This window comes from Phyllostomus hastatus, unplaced genomic scaffold (genome assembly GCF_019186645.2).
Source record: "Phyllostomus hastatus isolate PE091 unplaced genomic scaffold, TTU_PhHast_1.1 phas_contig_80, whole genome shotgun sequence".
Lineage (NCBI taxonomy): Eukaryota > Metazoa > Chordata > Mammalia > Chiroptera > Phyllostomidae > Phyllostomus > Phyllostomus hastatus.
The window spans coordinates 42,890,147-42,915,444 of record NW_025333960.1 but is presented as its reverse complement, the minus strand read 5'-3'; the positions used below and the strand labels follow the sequence as shown (position 1 = coordinate 42,915,444).

Sequence of the window (25,298 nt, the reverse complement as noted above, 5' to 3'; positions counted from 1 at the left end):
GGATTCTCTCCTTCATTTTTACCTTGGCTAATGTAATTATGATGTGCCTTGGTGTGTTCCTTCTTGGGTCCAACTTCTTTGGGACTCTCTGAGCTTCCTGGACTTCCTGGAAGTCTATTTCCTTTGCCAGAATGGGGAAGTTCTCCTTTATTATTTGTTCATCTAAGTTTTCCACTTATTGCTCTTCCTCTTTTCCTTCTGGTACCCCTATAATTCAGATGTTGGAATGTTTAAAGATGTCCTGGAGGTTCCTAAGCCTCTCCTCATTTTTTTAAATTCTTATTTCTTTATTCTTTTCTGGTTGTATGTTTTTTCTTCTTTCTGGTCCACTCGATTGATGTGAGAGCCTGCTTTCATTTCACCACTATTGGTCCCCTGTGCATTTTTCTTCATATCACTTATTGTAGCCTTCATTTTTTCATCTAATTTGCGATTAGAATCAACCAATTCTGTGAGCATCCTGATCACCAGTGCTTTGAACTGTGCATTTGATATGCTGGCTATCTCTCGGTCACTTAAAAGTATTGATTGCAAGGCTTTCAATTCTGTTTGAGCCATCTCTTTTTTTTCCCCTTTGGTGTGGTCTCGCCTGTTATGTATGAGGGGTGGAGCCTTAGGTGTTCACCAGGGCGGGACACCCCAGTCTCTGGGTTGTGGTGCTATATGTGGGGGCGGGGTCCAAGAGGGGACAATGGCGCTTGCTCTGCTCACAGTCCGATCTCAGTCCCTTCTGCTGCTTCCCCTGAGCAAACTGGGTCCCTCTGGTGCCAATTCCTGTGTGGGTGGGCTTGTGCATGCCATGGGACTTTCTAAGGACCTCTCCTGTGAGGCTGGGAGTCTCTCCCTGCACCTCAACCCCCACAGGTGTTATCAATCAGTGCCCCAAGGCTCTATTTCCCAGCACTGTGATCCTGGGTTGTATGCAGTGCCTTGCTTCACAATTGCTGCCTTGCTGGGTCTGCTGGTTGCCACCCCTCAATTGGGGTCTGCCAGCTGCTGCTTGTGTGCTCAGGGTCCACCCACTGCGGTCCTGTGTATCCCAGATGCCTTACAGTCCCAATGGTGTCTGTTCTCTGCACCCTGACCCACGCCCGGCTGCCCAACTCTGCTCCTCCTACCAGTCTGGATGAACGTGTCTATTTTAACTTCTTGGTCGTCTGACTTCCATTCAGGTCAATTTCCTATCAGTTCTGGTTGTTATTCTGTTTCTAAATTGTTGTTGTCCCTATCTTGGTTGTGCGAGGAGGCACAGTGTGTCTACCTATGCCTCCATCTTAGCCGTAAGTGTCTTATTGCTGTACTTCTAATACTTAAAAAAATGCCTATTTTATAGACTTTCAAGAAGAAACACAGTGTGAGTAAATAAACACATAAACTAATGTATGTGCATAAATATACATACATTAATGTTCTCTAAACTTCAGTGAAGGGAAGTGCAATTGTGTAGCTCCACAACTCCTCAATTTGTATTTTCTAAGACAAGTTAAAGAATAAGTGTATAAACTTTAAAAGTTACTTCTCAAGTAAAATAGGGAAATTAGGTACTCGTGTAGCTTAAATAACATCTTCAGGGCATTTTATGGAAATAACATTTCCATAAAATGTAATGTCACCTCAAGTATGCCCTAACTGGGGTGGCCTATGCTTGCCTACTTCTAATGCATTTTTCAAATGTTTCTGCCAGAGTAATAATCTCTTCAAAATCCATACATGATTAAGTTGCTATTTTAAGAAATTCATTAATGACTTGATTAAGATAAAGCATATTATTGCTTTAATGACATTCATAGGACAAATTTCAAAGTCCTCATTTGGTCATGACAGCTTTACAACCTGGGTATCTGACAACCCTGTCACATGTCATCTCTGTGTTTTGATCTTGATGGTCTATTTTTCAAGCCCCCAAAAGTGCCATGGTCTGTCTTGGCATGCATTTACCTTGCTCTCTACTCTTCCTCTCTCAATTTCTAATGCACACTTGGCATAGCTATTTCCTGTTCATCCTTCAAGTCTTAGTTTAAAGGCAAATCTTCAATATGTCTATTTATTTGCCTATCTACCTAGCTATCCGTCCTATGTTGATAGATAAGACACAGCAAACATCACCAGAGCTGACCTACAAAATGGCAGTTTCCTAGCACTTCACTTAGAATGTTTGTCTTTCTTTGCTACATTCTAAGATGTACAAGAAAAGGATCATGTCTTTCTTATTTATTACTATATTCTCAGAGGAAAGCTTCATGCCTAATGGTTAGTAAATTTTCTATCAACATTCTTTGAATGAATGTGCTGTCACATGACAGCAATCATCCTTACTGTGGGAACAGCCTTTGTTGATTGTTTTACTGCCATCATTATTATTTTGTAAAACCTAATCAGTCACTATACTAAAATCATAATGAGGGCAAATTATTTAGAAAGAGAAGAGGGGAAAGATCGTGGAAGAGAAAAGCCAGAAAGAAGAGTTTGAAGAAGAGGAAGAGAAGATAGCCTTGAGAAGAGAGATGAAAGAAGAACCTGGGGAGGGGTAGATTAGGGGGTGAAGAGATTGAGCAAAAGAGAAAAAGGACTCATGGCCATGGACAACAGGCTGGTGATTGCTGGGTGAGAGTAGGAGGGTATAAGGGGACTAAATGGTAATGGAAAAATAAAATAAAGATTATATATTAAAAAAGAAGATACACCAGAACAAGAATAAAAATGAAGAGGGAAGGAGGAAGAGAGAAAGAGGATAGAAAAAGAAAGGAATATAGAATTCTTACCATCCAGTAACTTGGATACTTTCAGGTCAAATAATGAGTAAAATGGGAATTTCGTTGTCAGTGACTTAGGCAGTCACCTTGTCCATCACATTTTCAATACACATGTGTTCATTCTTTCAGCCATTTTTCTTGGTCCTGATTTTTATCACTTAACTTTAAGTTTTCAGATCATAACTTTTTAAATCAAGTACCTTTTATTTTCATGAATTCCTATCTCTTTCATTTGTAAGTCTAAATCTCTATGGCATATTACTGTTTTATTACTTAGATTTTTTTCTGTTGTTTCCATTAGCCCTTTCTTTTGATTTTTGTTTTTATTTAGTTGTGATATTTTTGTTTCATAAAACATTTCTCATCTGCTAATTTTGAAAAATTTACTTATATTTAATTTATTAATATATGACTGTTATACAAATCTCAATAACTATCAATTAAGTAAATAAGGCAGATCGACCTTTATATAAAAAAATAAAGCCATGGCCAGGTAGCTCAGTTGGTTAGAGCATTGTCCCCATATGCCAAGGTTGCAGGTTCGATCCCTAGTCAGGGCACATACAATAATCAACCAATGAACACATCAGTAAATTGAATGAAACAGTCAATGTTTTTCTGTGTCTCTTTAAAAATCAATAAATAAAAATTTTAAAAAGTAGATATTAATAGCCATAACATAAACAAATCAAAACTACAAATTTCTGTTTTGCAGAAGCATCATTAAAAAGCAAAAGAAACTATGTAAAATAAGTATATTTCATGATTGTTATCAGAAATTATAGCAGTTCCTGTAACAAAAATATTTAAGGTCAATTATTCAAAATAAAATCAATAGAAAAAGATAATGTCAAATTATCTTGAAAAAAGTGACTTATGAGGACTATAATAATGCATAATTAATTTATATTTACAGGGTATTGTTGAAGACCCTATACTCATTAAGTAGTTTTTGGTTTTGTTCTCTTTTGCATCTACAGATATCAGAAAAATAAATATCACCAAAGATGAAGTTCATCAACGTTTTCTTAAGGGAGGCTTTGAAGCTGAAGAAGCAAATAAGATAGAAGTCAGAGTGATAATGGTTGGGGAAAGGGCTCACCATCGAGATCATTCTCTGGGGTCTCCGCTGTGTACCAGTTGGAAGGTGGTCCAGTGCCATTGACTGTCATGGCTGACACTTGAAAACTGTACTGACTTCCTTTCTCCAGTCCTATGAAAGAGTTTTCCACAAAGAAAAAGAATAGTGAATAACAGTATTTCTAGCTTGAGTTACAAAAGTTTTAGTTAAATTTTAATAACAGTAGACTTGCTTTATGTTGTTTGTGATTGTTGTGGTAATTATTGCTATTTTGGCCAAAAGGTCAGGCATATTACAGCAAAAAATCAAATTATTTTTCATATATTCTCATTTATTTCTTTCCAGTTTATAAACATGTATCCCTGCAAATAGCCTCAGGGCAGATGCAGAACATAAAATATGAACGATGAAGAAATAATCAGAAATAGCAAGTTTCATTTTTCCTCACAGTCTGGAAGAGGCCTGCCTATAAATCAAGAACCGCCAATCTAAAAATTTATGTCTTCATCATCCATTCAAGGTCAGTGATTATGTTTTTGGGCCAAGAAAAAGAAGCCAAAGCTACTGCACTTCAGCAGAAAAGAATACTTGGGATTTAGTTTCTCAAAACCATCACAAGGCATACTTGGTTTTGCATTGTTCCCATAGAGCATGGCACAAGTCTATCTCTATGATATTTTGGACATATAACATTGTACACTGCAGGCTGTTTTTAGAGTGCACAGAGAGTACAGGTAGATAACAGGGGCCCTGTGCACTATTAGTATGATATATGTACATTTTTAATATAAATAAATTTCCTTTTAGCTAAATTGCAAAGTAGCTCATTAACACAATCAATTATTGTAAAACAAATGACACTTGTCAAAAGACCATGTGACTTTGTAGAGATGTTGAGGACTCAACTGAGATTGACAAGTTCTTAAATCTGAAGGTGTTGAGCTACTCTGATAAAGATAAAAATATAATCCCTCTTTGTTTTTTCTGAAATGGGACATTTGGTGCCAAGGAAAATTCATAAAGAAAATACATTACTGAAGAAATGATGCTTATATTATGTATAACATTAGATATTTGTAGCTTTTTGCATAGGAGGATAAGCCTTGGTATTGAGGAGAATTATAATTTACTACTAAGAGGAGGTAGTGTTTTAAGTGATGGTTAGAATGGACTTCTTAATGTCAAGGGGCAATTGCCTTCAGTAAGTAGTGCTATTAAAGAAGACAACTTGATTAATTCATCCATACAAATGCGTCTATAGCACAAAATGTTGTCCTCTTAAGGGCTTCTGATTTTATAAAATAGACTGAAGCTTCATGAAGGCATGGCCTCAGAATGGTGTTGGTGCTTTTGCTGTTTTTGCTTCCATTGATGTTTTAATTGTATATCCACAGAGCCCACTACAGTGCTTGACACATGGAAGGCACACACATAAAACACTGTTGAAAGATCCCCTAACAGAGTGCTCCACACGAAGAAATTATTATGATATACTACAATATCCAACATCATCAGCAAGGTGGCAAACACATACGTTTGAACATAAGGTCTTTGTCATGCCTCATGTAGGCTTATGCTCACTTTGATTTGTCATTTGGTTAAGATGGCATTCATCTGCTGTTTGTCGATATTTACACCCTTTCATAAGCATTGTTAATGCTGTGGTAGAGGGATTACAGAGGTCTTCCAAGAAATTAAAAAACTAATTAGGAGAAAACTTTGGGAAGAAATGTCTACCTCTTCACTGCAGCTCATGCCCTTCACAGTGGTCTTATCTGAATTGTCCCCATCCATTAAGAGTATTCTCTATTACATTAAGTAGAAATTTAACTTTATTTTTTTGAACAGATGAACAATTATGTCAATACCATCTCCAACTACTGGTTAGAACAATCATCTGTGATGGTTGGTTTTATGTGTCAACTAGTCTCAGCTACAGTCCCCGGCTGTTCAAACACTGTATTGTGAAGGTATTTTGCAGATGTGACTGAGATCCATATTCGGTCTTAAGTAAGGGATATTATCCTGCATAATCTGAGTGGACCAGATGCAATCAGGTGAGAGGCCTTAAGGGGAGAGCTGAGGCTTCCCTGAAGAAACACTTTTATGTATAGACAGCCCCTTCCACCCAAGAACTCCATTCTGCTTTTCCTGCCCCGTGGAGTTTGGAAGTGCCTGGCGAGCAATTACAACCACTTAAGCCACTTTCTTAAACTAAATCTCTTAAAGTGTATCTGTTATGGTTCTGTTTCTCAGGTTGAACCCTGACTAAAATATATTATCTTCTTACACACAATATTTTTACACAAAAATTTTTGAGCCCTGGCCTGGTGGCTCAATTGATTGGAAAGCCATCCCCTGCACCAAAACATTGCTGGTTCAATCCCTGGTGAGGGCACGTATGAGAGACAACTGATTGATGTTTCTCACATCAATGTTCACTCTTTCTCTTTTTCTCTCTCTCTCTCCCTCTTTCTCTCTCTCTCTAAAGTCAATAAACCAGAGTGGTGATGAGTTACCTCATGTTTATTTGAAGTTCTGTCACATAAAATTTAGATGAATAAAATTGTAGGATGAAATCATTTCTTTTTAATAAACTTTATCAGAGCATGCAACTCAAAATACTGTCCTTGAGGGAAAAAATAGTAAAAAGTGTCTGTGGTGAGTTGAATAGTGCCCCCCTAAAACTCATGTATACATCAGAACGTGACCTTCCTTGGAAATAGGGTCTGGCAGAGATAGTGAGTTCAAGATTTCCAGATGAAATCATCCTAGATTTATGATGGGTCTATATCCAGTGAAGAAGAGAGGACACAGAGATACACGGAGAAGGTAAGCCAAGATGGAGGCAGAGGTTTCAGCAATGCATCTACCAGCCAAGGAATGGCAAGGATTGCCAGCAGCCACCAGAGGTTAGGAGAGAGGCATGGGATGGACTCTCTCGCAGAGCCTCCAGAAGGGACCAGCCCTGTTTGGTTCTGGATTTATGACTCCCTGAATTGAAAGAGTAAATCTCTGCTATTTTAAGCCACCACATTAGTGGTAATTTGTTATGGCAGCCATAGGACTAATGCAGTATCTCTGAAAGTGAAAAGGCTAGTAATTGCTGCTTTATATAATTGTTTTTTAAACTGATTATACCTTCTGTAGAGAGAAAATCCTTTAAGTGTGTCTATTTAGGCAGTCAGAAACCTTAATTTGATAATACTGCGCTGGATGGGATAAATTTCATTTGCCAAAAAAAATGCACAAATACTAAACAATTCACACCAGTGAGTTCTTTTGGTCATGTGGCTACTATTCCACATTGATTTTCTGGACCACTCACATCTTAGCTGTTCACAGTGTACACACAGTAGCTTTAGTGGTAGGAAATCTTCAATTTTTGTAATCAAAAGTTGTAAAAATTATGATGACACTAGAATTTTGACTTCTTGTTTTTTATTTTATATGTATACTTACAAATACATATTTTATTGTTACAAAAGTTAGCAACAATCACTATTAATATTGTGGCATATATTATTCTAAATATTTTATAATGATATTTTTTGGTTTATAAATATGAGCTTGTATACTTACTTAAAGCTGAATTACTTAATATATCTTAAATATTTAACATATAATTTAATATTCTTATATTACATAATTTTCAATAGATGTGTAATATTCCATGCTGTGAGTATGTCTGAAATTTCAAGTTAACTGCCTATAATTAGATGCTTAGGGTATTTTTATTGCTTTTTTATTAAAGTGACAGTGCAATGAGTTAAACATGTTTAGAGTTAAAAACTTTGCAAAAAATTTATGGCTATAGAATTGGAATAAACTCCTGGAAGTGGAACCTGGATCATATATTTATTCTTCATAAATATACACACACATGTACATACGTGCATCTATATATAACATATGCATGTGGCCTCCAGAAATATTCTAGAAATTTTCTGTCCCACAAGCTGCATATGAAAGTTTGTATTTTTTATATGCTTTCCAGAACAAGGTATCATCATTCACTTTTGTCTTTATTATTTTAATCAAAGAAAAATGCTAACTCAGTTTTGTCTTAATGTGCATTTCTCTACTAAGAAGATGGAACATTTTATCATGGTTATTCACTATTTATAGCTTTATAAATTGCCTATCCATTCCTTAGTTTTTCTATTGGAATCCTTATTCTTTAGTTAATTACTTTATAAAAAGAAGTTTTATTTTATTTTTTAATTTTTTTCATTTGAAAAAGAAAAACAATGATTAAAAAACATCTCAGGGCTTCAAGTGCCCATATCTACTAAAATATGAGGCTTTGATTACGTTATACTTAGAGTCTTTCCTTCTAGTTTAACATAATCTTAGGAATTATACTACAATTTCTCAGGAAGATTTTGAAATTTTGGTGATTTTCAAAGTAAATTACATGTTCTATTAAGTATCACAAAGGACACATACCTCATTAAGCTTCAATTATTTTTACCTTCTTTCCATAATTTCATTAGAGAAAAGGCATAAGATCTTGTCTTTTGTTAAACCTTTTCGAAGTTATGGTAGAGTATGCCTCCCTCCATAGAGCCACAGAGCCTGCAAGCTAGTGTCATATCTGAAACTCCATTAACATGCCTAACATGTCTGACCTGCCTTGGAGATCCCCAGAGACTCTGCCCCACCCCACTAATGGGGCCACACAAGCTGTTTTTCCATATGAATTGCTGGTCTTGGCTCATGCTTCACAACTTCCTAAGTTCTCTCAAACAAGCAATAGATGGCCTCAGGGAGCCCCAGGCCTGGCACTAGCAGCAGCCAGCCAAAATTCATAGCTTGGATTCTTCTTGGAATCTCCAAGCCCACCACAAGTAGCAGCCATCTCAGATTGCTTTATAGCTCAGGCAGGGTGGCTCCAGGCAAAAGACTGGTGGGGGCTGACCTAGACCTGAACCACCCAGGAAACTCCAGGGCCAGCATACTCAGTGGAAAGCTAGAGATCACATCAGAGCACCACCACCCTGCCTCTGCACAGCTGATCCTCCATGGAGGGTAGAAGGTTGTGGTAAGTGGTCATAGCCAGTTCTTGCACCTAACCGGCCTCCCATTGATCTGCCAACAGCAATCAAGGCTCAACAGCAAGAGGAGGGTGTACTCATCCCTTTGTACACAAAGGGCCCACCTTGACTACTCAGCTTGGGTGGTAGGGGAGGCTGTGCCACTGGACCCTACAAGACAGCTACAACATTAGGTCACACTACCAAGACAGAGTCAAAGCAGCTCTACCTAATACATAGACACAAACACAGGGAGGCTGACAAAACAAGTAGACAAAGAAACATGTCCCAGATGAAAGAACAGATTAGAAGTCCAGAAAAAGAGCTAAATGAAATGGAGATAAGCAATCTATGAAATGCAGAGTTCAAAACACTGGTTATAAGGATGATCAAGGAACTTAGTGAGGACCTCAGCAGCATAATAAAGATCCAGTCAGAAATGAAGGATATACTAATTGAAATAAAGAACAATTTACAGGGAAACAATAGTAGAGTGGGTAGAGCCAATGATCAAATTAATGATTTGGAACATAAGGATATAAAAAACAATCTATTAGAATAACAAGAAGAAAAAAGAATAGAAAAAAATGAGGGTAGTGTAAACAGCCTCTGGGACAACTTCAAGAGGTCCAACACTTGCATCATAGGGGTATCAGAATGAGAAGGCAAAGAACAAGAAATTAAAAATCTATTCAAAAAAATAATGAGAAAAAACTTCCCTAATGTGGTGAAGGAAATAGACATGCAAGTCTAGGAAGCACAGAGTCCCAATTATGATGGATGCAAAAGGGCCATCCCAAGAGAAAATCTTAGAAGCAGCAAGAGAAAAGCAGTTAGCTATTTACAGGAGGGTTCCCATAGACTGTCAGCTGATTTCTCAAAAGAAAAGTTGCAGGATAAAAGAGATTAGCAAGAAATATTCAGTTATGAAAAGCAGAGACCTATAGCCAAGATTGCTCTACCCAGCAAAGCTATCTTTTATAATCAAAGGGCAGATAGAGAGCTTCCCAGATAAAAGAAAACTAAAGGAGTTCATCATCACCAAACTATTATTATATGAAATGTTGAAGGGACTTATTTAAGAAAAAGAAGATCAAAGCTATGAACAATAAAATGGCAAAAATACGTATCTATAAAACATTGAATCTAAAAAATAAACTAAGCCAACAAGAAGAACAGAGACAGAATCATGGATGTGGAGAGCATTTTGATGGTTGCCAGGTGGGAGGGGGGTGTGAGGGAATGGGTGAGGAGGTGAGGGGATTAACAAGTGCAAATAGGCAGTTACAGAGCAGCCATGGGGATGTAAAGCCTAGTACAGGAAATGGAGTGGCCAAAGAACTTATATGCATGACCCATGGACATGAACAATGGTGAGGGGTTGCCTGAGGGAGTGGAGGGTGTAGGTGGAGGGGCGCAAAATGGGAAAAATCAGAACAACTGTAAGAGCATAATCCAGAAAATATAATTAAGAAAAATAAAGGTATGGTAAAGTACCATGACTTTTGCTTAGATTCAACAACGCCTGCCTAGGAGATTTTGTCTAGATATAAAACAAATAATGTGCCTTTTGGCAATCTACCTTGAAAGCACTCTCACCATTTTGCTAAATTTTTATAGGCATAAAAGGCAAAAACCTGAGGGGGAAAAAAGCAGATTTCTATCAAGTCTCAGGCAGAAAACTAGCTTAATGTGTGTGTATGTGTGTGTGTGTGTGTGTGTGTGTGTGTGTGTGTGTGTGTTGTGAGCCTGCATTATGATTTCACATGGAAATTTACTGATGACTTATTGTAGAGAAAGGAATAAAAAAGGGGCTACTTTCTGTTTTTCTCACATGTAATAACTGGGTTTTAGTGTGGATGTTGTCCTAGACATAGTTCATGTGGCATCCCAGTTTTGCTCAAATTTACCCACTGATCCTTGTCATGAGCCACAGCTGGTCACTTTATTCTCAAGCCCCTGGCACCAGTTTATGCTCTTCTTAGGGCTATGAAGCCCTGAGCATTGCTGCCACCCTTTACCAAGCCACCATCGCACACGTGCTCATTGACAAGGAGAGAATTCCACGTTTGCACACTCACCAGAAGCTCTGGCATGCCAGGGAGCTCTCTGTAGGTACAAAATCCAACCTGTCAGGGGAGTTTGACTAATGATAAAAAAGAGAGAAACTGCTCACACTTGTTATGTAGCCATTGACTGAGACACAAAGCCTCTCAAGAGACACCATATGAGGTCAAAGAGGCTCTGTATTTGTTCTAAACTGTGGTCAGCTCAATAATATGTGGCCATGATCTGACCTCTTTTCTTTCCTGGCAGGATAACTGGGTTCAGCTTTCATAGAGAAGTTTGATGTACTATGAGTTCCACCAATATTGCTATGAAAGTGAATTTGCTTTCATATTCATAAAATGTTGAATGCTCTCTCTGTTTATTCCCCAAGCTACCCTTCTTCCCATTTTCCATCATCACCATCGTCAGCCCTGGAGATGGCAGAACAGAGACCAAAGTGGCTTAAGCTTGGAACCATTTGATTAGATGACTTTTAAGAGTTATTAGTTTACAATTTAAAAGTGATTTGACCACAGGAGCTATGCTGAATCAGCAATGCTGAGAAACTAATATGGATAAAAAAAATCTATGATGCATTTATTAAGATAATGACCCAGAAACAAAATATATCGTGAAAGCATTATAGAAAATACTATGTTCAAAATATAACAGGTATTCTTGTTCAGACCAATAAATGTCACCTGTCAGGAAATAAAAAGAATGCTCCCTTGAAGTGAGAACGTATTTCATTCCTAAAGCATTTAATTCACTGAAAATGCGCAAGGCCCCGCCATGTGCACACTGACCTGTGAACAGGTACCAGAGGTTGTTGGGCTCCAGCATTTCCATCTCTCCCCTGCGGGTTGTCTTTCTGTGTCGAATTTTGTAGCCAGTGATAAATCCATTCTGTGTTCCTGATGGAGGAGGCAGCCAGCTTACTTTGATGCTCTGTAAAGTAAGAGGTGTAAATGAAAACATTGGAGAAAGGATGAAAAACAGGACAGAGTAAAAGAATGACTGAAACCCAAGTGTAAAGCAGCGGGGCAAGAAGCGATAGGGATTTTTCCCTTTAGAACCAAATGAAATTCATTCTTATAGTGTGGCAGTATTCCTAGTCATCTAATTTTGACAAAAATACACAATTCATTTGGCTGGCTAAGTTCTTTAGGAGATAAACTAATATAAGGATATAAAATGATGACATAATGAATAAAATAAGGATATGTTGTCTCTGGCTCCCAAAGAACCCACAGCCTTAAATACACACAGACCCACCCACTCCCTACTACTCCCCCGTGTACACATGCATAACATGTTCTTTGCTTTCAAGTTTTGTTTTATAAAAGAAAACAAGACTTGATGAGTACTTATACCTTCTAGTTATATTCCACTACTCATTTTTATTTTTCAGCGCTTCAAGATAGTCATACCAGATATCATCATGATGGAGCGGTTTACAAAGGAGGAAACTGAGGCACAGAGTCAAGTGAATGTCCAGAAGTCACCTTGTACCATCACTAGAAGATTATCCAGCTGTTGAGTCTAATGTTCTTTTTATCGTTTAATACTATAATAATCATAGAGTGTCTGCTTGGCCATTCTACTCACCTAAATTCTCGTACGAAATATTCTTGAAAGGAATAAAACTGAATTTAAGTAATTAGATTTTATTATATCCAGTAGACCTTCCCATAAGTAGCTTTTGGCAAATTAAAAAGGCATCATTTTCTAAGGACTACAAGCTTGTTTTATAAAAAGTCAAAATTGGGGGTGGGAAGGGTGGAAGAGTTTTCAGAAACAACTGTAAAGGACACATGGACAAAACCAAGTGGGGGGTGGAAGCAGGGGAGGGCGGTGGGGATGGTTGGGGTGGGGGATAGTGTTGAGGGGTAAATGCAGACAACTGTATTTGAACAACAATAAAATAATTAGAAAATAAATAAAAAATCAAAATTAATTTCGAATAGAAAATAAAAATATGTATGGAGGTATTAAATCTTAGACAAAGAGGCAAAATCTATGGTTTCTAGTTAATCCTTTGCTATGGCTTCGCTGAGTGAGTGCTCATCTGTCTTATAAGTGACCGAAATTTCAATGCACGTACTTAAAAAGGGAGAATAGCTGTGCTTAGTATGTCTACCAAATGACTATAATCACTTTATAAGCTGAAGAACTTAATTATACTAATGATTACATGAAAAATATTTAGTTTTGACATAATTAATTTTTATTCATCATATTTGGGGATTTCCAGTGATTACATAAATTATTCCCACATAGCCAATACCTTAATATCAGTGACTACAGCAATTAATTAAAAGAATCATTTATACATCCTACATGCCAGTAGGTTAACCCTCTCAGTGGTTATTATTCATTTTTGGAAGTAATTCTGTCATGTTATTCATCCTCATAGGTGGGTAGCAGCTAAACTGATTAGCATCTTTTATGCTTTCTCATTGATTTCGAGCAAACACCAGCAGATGGCAAAAACCCTGGTGTTCACTTTCTGTCTGTGTAACTTCTTCTGCAGATGATGTGGCTGGATATCCCAAATCATATTGATTTTGGAAGTTGAACGAAAGTGTCCAGCTACTGTTTTTTATTTAATGGTCTAATGTATTTCTTTCCTATATAAGGTCTGTTCTGCCAGGCCTGAGTAACTCAGCCCCATTGCCTGTTCCCTCACCAATCCACCGAAAGCTGTCACTGTGATGGGTACATTCGTGTAATATGACCTAGTCTTCATGGGAAGGCTGGGTAATGATTTTTATTAAAAGTATTTAACATATGACCTTTGACTTTTGAAAAATCAATTCTCGTAGCTGTGACTTTACTTTTGGCCTTTTTATTACTTGAGAAGGAGAAATTAATCCTTCTCACTGTTGCAGTGAATTAAAGAATAATTTCACTTTCTTTTTTTTTCAGATTTGGAAAAAAAGAAAAACTGTAAAACTGAGCCTCCCCAAGTTCCTCCATCCCCATTTTGATTGCCATTAAAAAATAAATTAGTGTACAAATAGCATGGTGGAGAGCAGCCAGGTTTACTGATTGGAAAGAAAGAGTCTCATTGGCTTTTGTTTCCTCATGCTCTGAGATAGCCCCATCCAATTTGGTGATGTGGTATTATCCTTTCCATGGCCCCCATTAATTTATCCCTTTATCTTTCCCTCACTCTAGGTGGATATGAATAGTAAGTAAGAAAACAGAAAAAAAACCCCGAAAAGCCCAATGCCTCAACTTTTTTCAGAAACCACATTTCACAACCTTCTATTTTTATTTCCACATAACCGATTGCACACTGACATTTTTCTCATTCTCTTTAGAGTAAACTGCAGGGGAAGACAAACTCCTCTCACAACACATTCAGCTTCTTTGGTAAAGAGCCTTTAAAAAAATTCTCAGTGGTTTTATCTGGACAGCATTCCCCCAGGACAGAATTGCTGAGCACCATTCCAAGGAAGGTTGTAGCAGCAGAGAAGAATGCCTTGCTTGAAACATAGCAGGAATCTAAGGATCATGAAATTAAAATGAAAATCAATTCTCGACTCTGCCCCTTCTTTCTGTTCTGAATTTCTGGTGACTTGTTGAATCTCCTGTAAAGTTGCTTGAAGAATCAAATACGTTTTCCGTGAGGCCCTAGGGATTTTTTATTAAAGAGTGCCCATCAGCACTTCAAAGAACCTTTTCATTGTATCCCCCATCTGTCCCCTTATTTACTGTCCCTCTGCCAGTGTCCTAGGTCAGACCTTAATTAATCATTGCTCAAAATATTGCCACACCTAATTGATTCCCATGCCTCTAGTGTCTAACCGCTCACACCCGTATCAGCCCTCTTCCTTACGAGTAAATGAGCCACTTAAGCTCTCTGAGCCCACGTTGTCTCATCTGCAATATGAGCTAATGAGAGCACCTACCTCAAAGGATTGCGGTGTGGATTGTAAGAGATAATGGGAATATGCTTGGAAATTTCATCAGAGAGCTGGTGCATAATTATTATGCAATAAATTGTAAATACTTCAAGAATGAAAGGGAAAAAAGGGAAATGGAAGGGGTGAAGGTGAGAAATCAAGAGATTAGGAGATGGGGCATGGGGAGGGGGCGAGTAAAGAAAGGCAGAAATGGACATGGGTAGGAAGGAAGTAAGCAAAGCCATTTACAGTAACAACACTCAGACTATGGACCTAGTTATTTGTGTATTGACTTTGGTTTTCCTCTGTATATAAAAGGAACACTGAGAGAGCTATGCTACCTAGCAACATGTTTAAAACGCCTTTTCTTCCATAAATATTTATTGACCAATTTACTCTGTAGAATACTGTTCACATTTCTTACTGTAGCCAATAGAACCTTCAGGCACGAGTGGTAAAAAAGAGGCCAAGGAGTAAGGCTGAGATGAGAAAAATGCAAACAAGTGACGAGCTGTAATATATATTTTTGGAAGCAGACTTGATAGGACTTGGTGATTTATCAAATGTCAAGTGTAAAGGAGGAAAGTCATTAAGAACAACTCCTAAGGTTTCTGGCATTAGCAACTCAGTAGATGATGGCGCATTTACTGGGAGGAGGCAATCGGAAAAACAATCCACTTTCAGAAAAATGTTCACTCGACCTGCTGGCAGTGTCAATAAGTGACAATTCATGGAGAATATAGAAACAAAGGCTATCCATATTGATAATGCTCTAGTTAGTGCCGGGAAGGGCAATTTTAATTCTATCATTTAGAATAAATAATGGTATCAAAATTATACAATACCAGCACAATATTTAACCTTTGACATTTGTAAACACACTTGGTAAATATTTCTATTGATCATCTGAAATCTAATTGAATTTTAAATTGGAATGGGAATTAATTTACTAATAAAAGAGTACTTTAAACTCTGTTGTGTTTATAACAGAATTTATAACTCTGTTCTTGTAACTCTATAATTGTTCTGTGAGAACAATTTCCAAAAACTGATTTGCTTTTTTTGTAAACCTATACACTGGATGATACCAACCAGTATGGATTTGATAAAATGTCAGTAAGATGTTATAAAGATCTCTATTTTACCTTCAGTTATATATTATTCTTGAGGACTTGGCATGTTTTGACTTCACTAACATAAATACGCAATCTGTTGTGATAAGTGAATTTAGAAATTTGGGTAGCATACTAAAATTGGCATTCTTGAGATCATGTAGGCAACTGTTATTCAAAATGACCTAAAGCCATGTTAGCAAGTACTTTGTATAACACATTTCCAGACTGAAGTCTGCTAGTAACACATAAATTTTGAGTTAAATATACATGCAATTTTATAAACATGGTTATCTATAAATTGAGTTATGTTTAATATTAAATAAAATTTTATAAAACTTCCTTAAATTCAGGCAAAAAATGCTGCTTTGTTTTTCAAAAAATGAAAGCTAACCTGTTGTAATCTTATTTAATGACTTTGAAATAACATAAACATTTCTTTACCAATAGGTCTGTTTAGTTTAAACAAACTAAAAGTAGTCTTCCAAAATAAAGACAGTCTTCCCTTTGTCCCTGCCTTACTGGCCTGCTGCTCTTCACAGCTAGTGCTAGTCAGACTCCTTACAGAAATTGAGCTTGACTCGACCCACTCTGGAAAAACCCTGCCCTGGTTATGTAATATGCTAAGCCACCCTGGGACAATTTCTCAGGTGGCTCAACTTCAAAACAAATACTGCAAATCCACTTTGAGTTGGGTTCCAGTTTTAGTACCTCGGTTTCTCTGGTAGGGACGCCAGCATGTGTCTTTATGAATGTTCTTCTGCGATGCTACTCTGCCTGGTTCATTAAAGACTTCTAAGACATCCAAGGCCAAGTTCTCCTGCAGCTAGTCCATGAGTCTGTCAAGGGCTGCCTGACTTCCCCAACAAGATTTACCTGTCTCTCTGAATCTCTCCATATGTTACCTGCTTTCATACTCTGAGCTGCCCCAAAACCACTAGCCTTCTGAATCACCCAGCAAAGCTCTCTCTGGCACCTCTCACCAGGCACAACTACCATCTACCACTGTTTCTGTGCATACTGTGATCAGATTTCCTGAAGGAACATCCCTAATCACTGTACTTACTCCTGGATTTAGGGGCACAACCCCCATGACACTGGCTCAGAATGCCACACTCATTCACCGTAGATCCATTGTGTCTGGGTATATACAATGAGCACATATCAGATTTATTTTTAAATTCACACGCAGTGAGAAATATCATCTGATATGTGCTCCATTTCCCACGTGGTCCATTCGTATAGGTCTTAGCTAACTTAAACTGGGCTACAACTAAATCGATGCTGGGAAATTGACATGCCACCACTTTGTTCCTTGAATCAAATTCTGAGAGCTCAACCTTGGCAATTCCAAAGTCAAAAAGGGGAAGCTAATAACTTAACCTAACCCACTTCATTTTAGCAGCACAGGGGCCTTGAACCAGTAAGCGAAGGTCAAATATGTTTCCAAATATTCACTGTGAGGTTCCCAATCTATCATTGTGTGTGGAGACAAAGGGCACCATGGGTATACTGACAACTTGGTACTCTGGTAGGCTGCTATTTTGTGTAGTTTCAATATAACATTTTACAAATATTTCTTGGATCATTTAAAGATGAGGTTCAGAGTTCTATTAGGAAAAAAGTGGAATAGTTGAATGTGCCCTGTAGAATCTTCTCTTGTGATGCGGCTAATTCAATTCTGGCCCCAAACTTGCATGCCCGTTCCATACAATACATGTGAGATGGCTTTTAAGAATTAACTGCAAATGTTAAATAAAGCTCAAATCCTAGGCACAGGGCCATGGACATATACTAAGGTCTCCTTAATTCTTTTTTTTTATATTTATTTATTTACTTTTAGAGAGGGAAGGGAGGGAGAAAGAGAGAGAGAGAGAGAAACATCAATGTGCGGTTGCTGGGGGCCGTGACCTGCAACCCAGGCATGTGCCCTGGCTGGAAATTGAACCTGCGACACTTTGGTTCGCAGCCCGCGCTCCATCCCCTGAGCTACACCAGACAGGGCTAGATCTCCTTAATTCTTATAGCTATGTGCTTAGGAAATTTTATTAGATGTTCTATCTAGCATGCAGTTTCGAATTGTTTAGAGAGACAATAGTATCCTGCATATAGAAGATATTCTGTAAGTAGAATAACATGGATTACAGGAAGCATAATCTTCCACTCTCAGCTTCTCTTTAATTTGTTAAGTGACGTTAGGAGCCATTTACCTAATGGCGTCAATTGTGGATCTCATGATCATCCCTCTCTCCCGTCCGTTTGTTGTTTAGAGGTGATGAAAGAAAAAACATAGAAACCTCAAAACACCGTGAAAGACAAAGTTCTACTTTTCTGTTATTTTGTAATTGTTATTATTATTTTTAGTAGTAGTATGCACATCTGTTTCAAAGTACAGAAAAGGGCACTGAACAATGAAGCAATTTTTTCACAGAATTGAGTCATGAGGTCACTTTGGCCTTACGTGATTGATTGAAGACATAAAAAGAAATGAATAAATGATTACCATTGAGACTGAGTTATCTTCATGAACACCTCATTACATCACAACAACTAAGTTACACTTTCTTGGAAAATAACTTTCTTTGCCATTCAAAAATCTTTCATTGCAGTGTGTGAACAGCGTGGTTCTTTATGGCAGATTTCACCATATTCTGATGGCCCATAGAAACATTGATTTCTCCATTGATTATCAAAACCCTGTTGGAGTTGATTCTCAAATATGCAACTATGCATGGTTTTTATTACTTTAGGAAAAATCATTTAATCTTTCCCACTAGCCAGTCTTTCTCAGTCAACTAAAAAAGTTAACCAATTACTCCTCAACTAACTGAGAAAATCACCTCCAAACACAGAATATGGTCTCTAAAGGAAAAAAAAGAGGAAGAGGTAGAACAGGTGTGCACCTAGTATCTTCTTTTTTGTAAACTCCTGGGTTTAAAATGGCACATTTTCATGTGATAATGTGATATGCATAGCCTAGCAGTCAGACCTGTTTTCTTCTAGATCTTAGAAACTAGGAATGCAATTTCAAGAGGGTATTCACATTTCGGCAAAATTCCATTACAAAAAAAAGCAATTTGGTTGTTCCCTAGAGTTCATGATAAAGTGATCTTACGAGTAATAGATTTCAGAATTTGTCAGTATCAATAGACTTTATTCTCCAGTGCCTAAGTCATTGCCTGGAAGTAAGCTAGCTGTTTAGAGAGGATCATTAACTCTTTCAGATCACTAGGCTCTTTCTCAGACTGTTCGTTTCTACTAAATAAAACTGCTAAAAGCAATATAATAGCCTTGACGCAGGAACTAGAGTGAAAGCCAGAACACAAATACATCAGTTGCATTATATGTAAAATTAAACCCGTGAAAGGCACAAGAAAATAGGCCCACGTATAATTTAAGGCAGAAAATACACTGTCCACTTATTTCTTATTCCTCTTTTTGTTGTAGAACAGAAAGCAACATGCCAGTTGAACAGCAGGTGAATGGCGCAACTCCAGAATAATTGATTTCACCAGATATATAAGCATCCTGAGGCAAAGAGATAAGAGTTTAAGTACTGGTTTGTGCCACATGAAAATTCTTTCATATATGGGATCAAGTGCTTTTATCAGGAATAACCAGTCAGATCTCAGGGTACTGCAATAATACACTTCTAAAATGATCATGATACACCAACTTGGTTTGTAAAAGATGAAACATTAGTTTGAAGGTTGTCCAATGCTCAGTAAGAGAATAAAAACCATAATTTTTAGACCTTATACTCAAGAACTCTTTTGAGAGTAATAAAACCAGGGCCTTTAGAATTATTGTCACAAAAGATACATTGTCTATCTAATGTTTGATGGAAGAAACATGATTGTAAATGAGTTTCATTCTGTACAGAATTATTCTTTTTTAGTTTTTATGTATATTAAAATTTAGACATGGTCAATATTCAGGAATAAACACATACAACTGAGTCTATATTACATAGGGAAATAAAGTCTTATTATGAAACTATTGAAAATGCAAAAGTGGCTACGTAACAGAGGCCTGTCTTCACACAGACTGTCAGATTAGGCCCTAAGTAATTAATCTCCGAAACCAGCAGGCTTACGATCTCAGAGCAGCCATCTCAAAGACACGACTTCCCATGTAATTACATGGGACATTACAATGTATTTATGAGGTCATTTGTTACAATGTACAGTAATTACAGAATACTTCCATAGCTATTTATGTCTCATAAAATGAAGTGAGACTAAATATTTTAATTGTGTTGGAGAAATAAGGGAAAATATTTGAGTTCCAAATGTCAGGTGAGATTACAGGTCAGATTCACATAACTCATATTAACAGCTGGCTGCTTCAAGAATCACAATTGTTCCGCGGTACTTTCTTGTCAGAAATGAAGGTCTGAGAAATACGCTTTCAAGGATGAAGTAAGAGGAAGCGTTCTCAGTTTCGAGCTTCAGTGAATGCCAGAAGACAGGCCAATAATATGAATTACTAATTACACTTCATATTTAAACCATAAGTGTCCAGGTGTCAATACAGTTGCTGGATTAAAAATAATGTCATGCACGCTGTTCCTATAAATGACATCCCATACAACTAGACAGCGTAATAAAATAGTGGTCCTTTTGTTGTTTACCTCTGCTACTTTGTATAAAAATGATATTTGCTCAATTTTCCAGAGCCCCTATTCTAGAATATACAGCCTAAAACCCATTGCCATTTTTCCTTTTCTTTAAATAATTATTTTATTGTTGTTCAATTACAGTTGTCACTGTTGTCATTGTCTTGAAAAGAGGAGTCTTTGAGTGAAATTTTCAATGTGGGTTTTCCCCCAAGTTTCTTCTGCTTATCTCAGCCTATACTTGAAAATTCTTACTTCATCTAACAGGTGAATTGCAGCCAGCAGAAGAGGTCTTCATGCTTTTTACGTCGGAAACATCATTGACATAAAAATAATCAAGTGGTCTCATAATTACATTGCTAATTTTAAAAATTGTAATTAAAAAACATTTTTGGATTGTTAATGATCTGTTCTCTTTGGATTAATGCCCAAAACAAATCTTGCTATTATTTGCATGCAATGCTTTATTAATTTATTCATTAAACTTGTGAAAGGCTTGCTGCTCTGCACCTGGCATGGTGCTGTAATAGAGGTGTACACACTTCACACACTTTCCTTGAACAGCAGGGGCTGTTCCAGTGACAGGTGCTATGATGCTGTTGGGAGGCTGGCCTTACCAAATCTATTAAGATAGTCAGACCCCCATACTATGGTCTCTTTGTGGGAGAATAGATTCTGCCTTTATATTCAGAGTTTATGCCTGTCAGTTAGGATGGTCAATATTTGATGAATCATGAAATGCAAATAATATTACCCAGCCTTGCTTATTCTTGACAAGCTTCCTGCTACTGATGTGATTCAATGACTGAAGAGCAAAAAAAGTTTTAGTTATGATATAGGCAAAATTTTCCTTTCTATGTTAGCCTGTCTTATGAATTTCAGCAATTGCTTTTCTAAAGAAATACATGTCAACATATTTTTTGGCATGCAGATATTCTAACCACCAAATTGCTATAAATATGTGACCCAATTAATTCCTGTACAGGCTGATCAGCAGGTTGACAGTGATATTGCCTGCAGCCTCCTGGCCAAACAGGGATTCTCTCAGTGTTTAATGACTGTTCCATTCCTATGTAACGGGCCCCGAATTTGCCTAATCCAGGTACTCAGACCCATCTGCAGAATTTTGCCTATGAATATGCAAATAAGCCAATTAAAATTCACAGATACATTCAATAGTCAGGTCAGTTCTGATCAACTGTACCAATGATATTTACACATGCAGAAAGAGTAGGTCCATTTTCCGCAAAAGTTCAGAAAATCGACTCAGACAGTACTTGGGAACACATTTTCAATATCTCATTTCAATTTAAGGACAGTAAGAGGTAGTTTCCTTTTGGAAAAAAAATATGGGTAACTATCAATACTTCAATCAGTAGTTCAATTAGATACGCAATCATTCTGTATCTAATTGATTAACAATTAACAACACCTGTAGTTGGCTATAATTTTAATTACTGATTACATTATGGCTGATTACCTAAAATGATATCTACATGAGCACTACTGGATTATAAAGAAAAAATTTCAGAATAATTAGTCTATTAAAATTGAGATGGAAATCAATTCAATAAAATATTTTTAAAGAGTTTTGTTGTAAGCAATGGTAATGAATTTTCCTTCAATTACACAATGTGGAGAGGAGCTGACCAATGATCATTTGAATGTAACTGCTCTTCTGTTTCCCTGGAAGCCGTGGAAGTAGTTCAGAATAAGCTATTAACCATCAGGACAATAGGCATGAGAATGAAGGTCCTAGGCAGCCATAGATAAAATATGGTCCCATTTCTAATCAGCTTTATTAAATATTCATGCCTTAGAAATGAAAATATTTATTGATCTTTTATCACAAACATGAAAGACCAGTCAATACTCATCTTCAAAGGAGACCTTGGATTGTTCTTTTTAGGCCCAATGAGAACTTAAATAATTGCTGTGCATAGGGTTTTTCAGTCAATTTTTGAACTAAAATATCTTATACACGAATGTTTATAGTAGCATTATTCATTATAGAAAAAAAGTGGAAACGAATCAAATGCCCAGCATCTGAATATGATGAATGGATAAACAAAATGTTCTATATTCAACATTGGAACATAATTTGACCATAAGAAGAAATGAGTATTGATAATACATACTACAACATGGATGAACTTTGAAAACATTATGCTGCTTAAAAGAAGCCACTTACAAAAGACCAAATGGTGTATGATTGCATTTATAGGAACAGTGCCAAGCAGGCAAATCATAGATACAGAAAGTAGATTGGAGACTGTCTATGGCTGATGCACCGAGAGACAGAAGGAAAATAAAGGGTGATTTCTAAAGGGGACAGGATCTCTTTCAGTGCTGATTCAATGTTGTAATAGTTGTGATGGCTGTGTAACTTTAAATGGGTGAATTATATGGTATGTGGATTATATTTAAGAAACGATACTATAAAAAATAATTGCACAACCAAAAAATTAGAATAGTATAATGAATCCAATGTTCCCATCACTTGACTTCAAATACACAGTTCATGTCATGCTTGCTATACCTATCTACTAAACCTTCTCGACTGAGATTTTAAAGAAATCCTATGTATATTATGTTGTAAGGTAGAGAAACACAGTGCAGATGGGTCTTGCTGTTAAGTGAGGAGTATATCCTAGAGAGAGGCAAATATGATCTTTTTTATGCTACATCATTGGCATGATAGCCTATACATATGGTATTCACAAATGTTTGCAGATGGCAATGGTGGCTGGCTGGGCACAGGAGGCAGTGCATGGCACAGCTGAGTCCTACTGCATGGTTTCAGGGGCTAATTTTGCAGACACTTAGAAATTAAGGTACAGTTAGAGGCTAAAGCACCTGCATAGGGCTCCAATAAAGTCCACAGGAAAATTTGTGGGAGTTCCACTTCAGCTCCTTTTAGAAATGAACCTTATATATGAGAGAGTTAGATGGCAGATATGGTTCCAGCCTACACAGGGTGTCTTTTTTTAGAGGGGTCACAGGGATATGGAGTGGAGGTTGGTGAACTGTTGCATACAAATGAATGATTAAACTAGGTATGAAATTTATAAAAGGACTCAGAAAACTATTTTATATGCTTATCTATTTGCTTAAGCTCAAGAAAATGAAATGGAAATATATGTAATATTTTCATGGGCTATGTGCTTTTTCTGATAATGCTTAGCCAGTTCTAAGGTTCCATTTATTTGTTTGATTATTTGATTAATGTAGTTTTAGCTCCCTAGAACTTAAGCTCAGACAATTTCTTGCTCTTCCTTGCCATAAGATTCCTGGTGTCAACAACAATGTCTAAAATTTAGAATACACCCAATGAAAAGCTGGTGAATGAATTAATGAATAAGTATTTTAATGGGAATGGTACTTGCTTTAATCAAATTCCACTTTATTTTTTATTGCATTGTTTTCCATTATGATTTATCCCCCTTATACTCCCTTCTGCTGCAATCACCACACTGTTGTCCATGTCCATGAGTTCTTTTTCCTTTTTGCTCCATCCCTCCACCCTCTACTCTCCCCCCAATAAATCATAGTATTTTCCATTTCCTTGTTGCCAACATATCAATAGCATTATCATGTTCAGAAGACATGGCATGAACCTGATTTTGGCTCACACATGCTATGAGGAAAGTAATAAAGAAATCACAGATAGAAGGATTAATATCTCCTGAGGAGTTGGGCAAAAGTTTGAAGAAAAAAAGAAGCATGCTAAAAAGTGAGAGTACACTTGAAAGAAAGAGAATGATCACCTAAACTCAAATGAAATAAGCTGTAGTGAAAAAACAACCACCACAACAACTCTATTTGAACTTGGTTCTCCATAACTTCCATGAGGTGTGGTCCTGAGCTGCCTGGAGTAAGAATGGAGCAGTGCTGGGAAGGGCAGTACTGAAGGGAGCTAGTGGAGTCCATGGTTTCAGGAGGAGGGCTGGCTACAGTGCACAAGTCACAAGGCTCTGATGTTTACAAGCCAATGCTTACGAAGCAGGGTGGGCCGGTAACAAACTCAGGCAAATTTAAAGTTAATAAATAATACATTTAAGTAAATGTCAAGCAAGTAACAATTATGGCACAATTTTCTTTTTGGAGGAGTTGTAAAACCACAGATTGGAAGCATATTTATTTCTCACAGACACTCATCACATACAATTGTAATACTGGTCCATGGTTTAATTTTTCTTCTCAATTTCTTAACAGTGTGAAGGAAGTAGTCTAGGAGAACATTGGAAGACGCATAACCAAAAGGCCATCTTAATATTTATTCTCTTTTTAATTGTTTATCTGCACTTACTATCTGTTATCTTTGCTTTCAAAATAAGTTTGAAATATTGAAACACATTTAAAATGATATGGCTCTAATAAGTAAACACTTCCATCCTAAATCACTGTCTTAATTGAAGGCACTGAGTCTGATGTTTACAAAAAATAAAGAAAAAACACTGAATTCTTCCCTGAAATAAATCAGAGTACACTTCTTGGTAGCCAAGAAGATTGCAGCCTTTGTCTTGTCTACCCAGTTTGTCATGTTACAGGAGACCTACAGGTAAACATTGCTACTCTTTAAAATGAAAGTTTATTTTATTCATGAATTCTGGCTGAACTATACTTTTTTTTGCTCTAATATTTATGATTCATATGAAATATTGAAATGCTTGAAAAAATAGTTTCTCACTCATGAGCTGCTTGTAGGTCACTTTAAAAACATTCTTTTTAACCCAGC

General features: G+C 37.0%; 1 protein-coding gene across 1 annotated transcript in view; it reads right to left on the bottom strand.

Moving 5' to 3' along the window:
- The window catches only part of DCC (DCC netrin 1 receptor), a 668,131-nt gene that overhangs the window by 163,223 nt on the left and 479,610 nt on the right, over positions 1-25,298 (bottom strand). Inside the window, exons 14-15 of the mRNA XM_045849638.1 lie at positions 11,726-11,867; positions 3,856-3,966 (exon numbers count right to left, since the gene is read on the bottom strand). Of these exons, the coding sequence (XP_045705594.1) occupies positions 3,856-3,966; positions 11,726-11,867 (253 nt within the window). The remainder of the gene's footprint in view (positions 1-3,855; positions 3,967-11,725; positions 11,868-25,298) is intronic.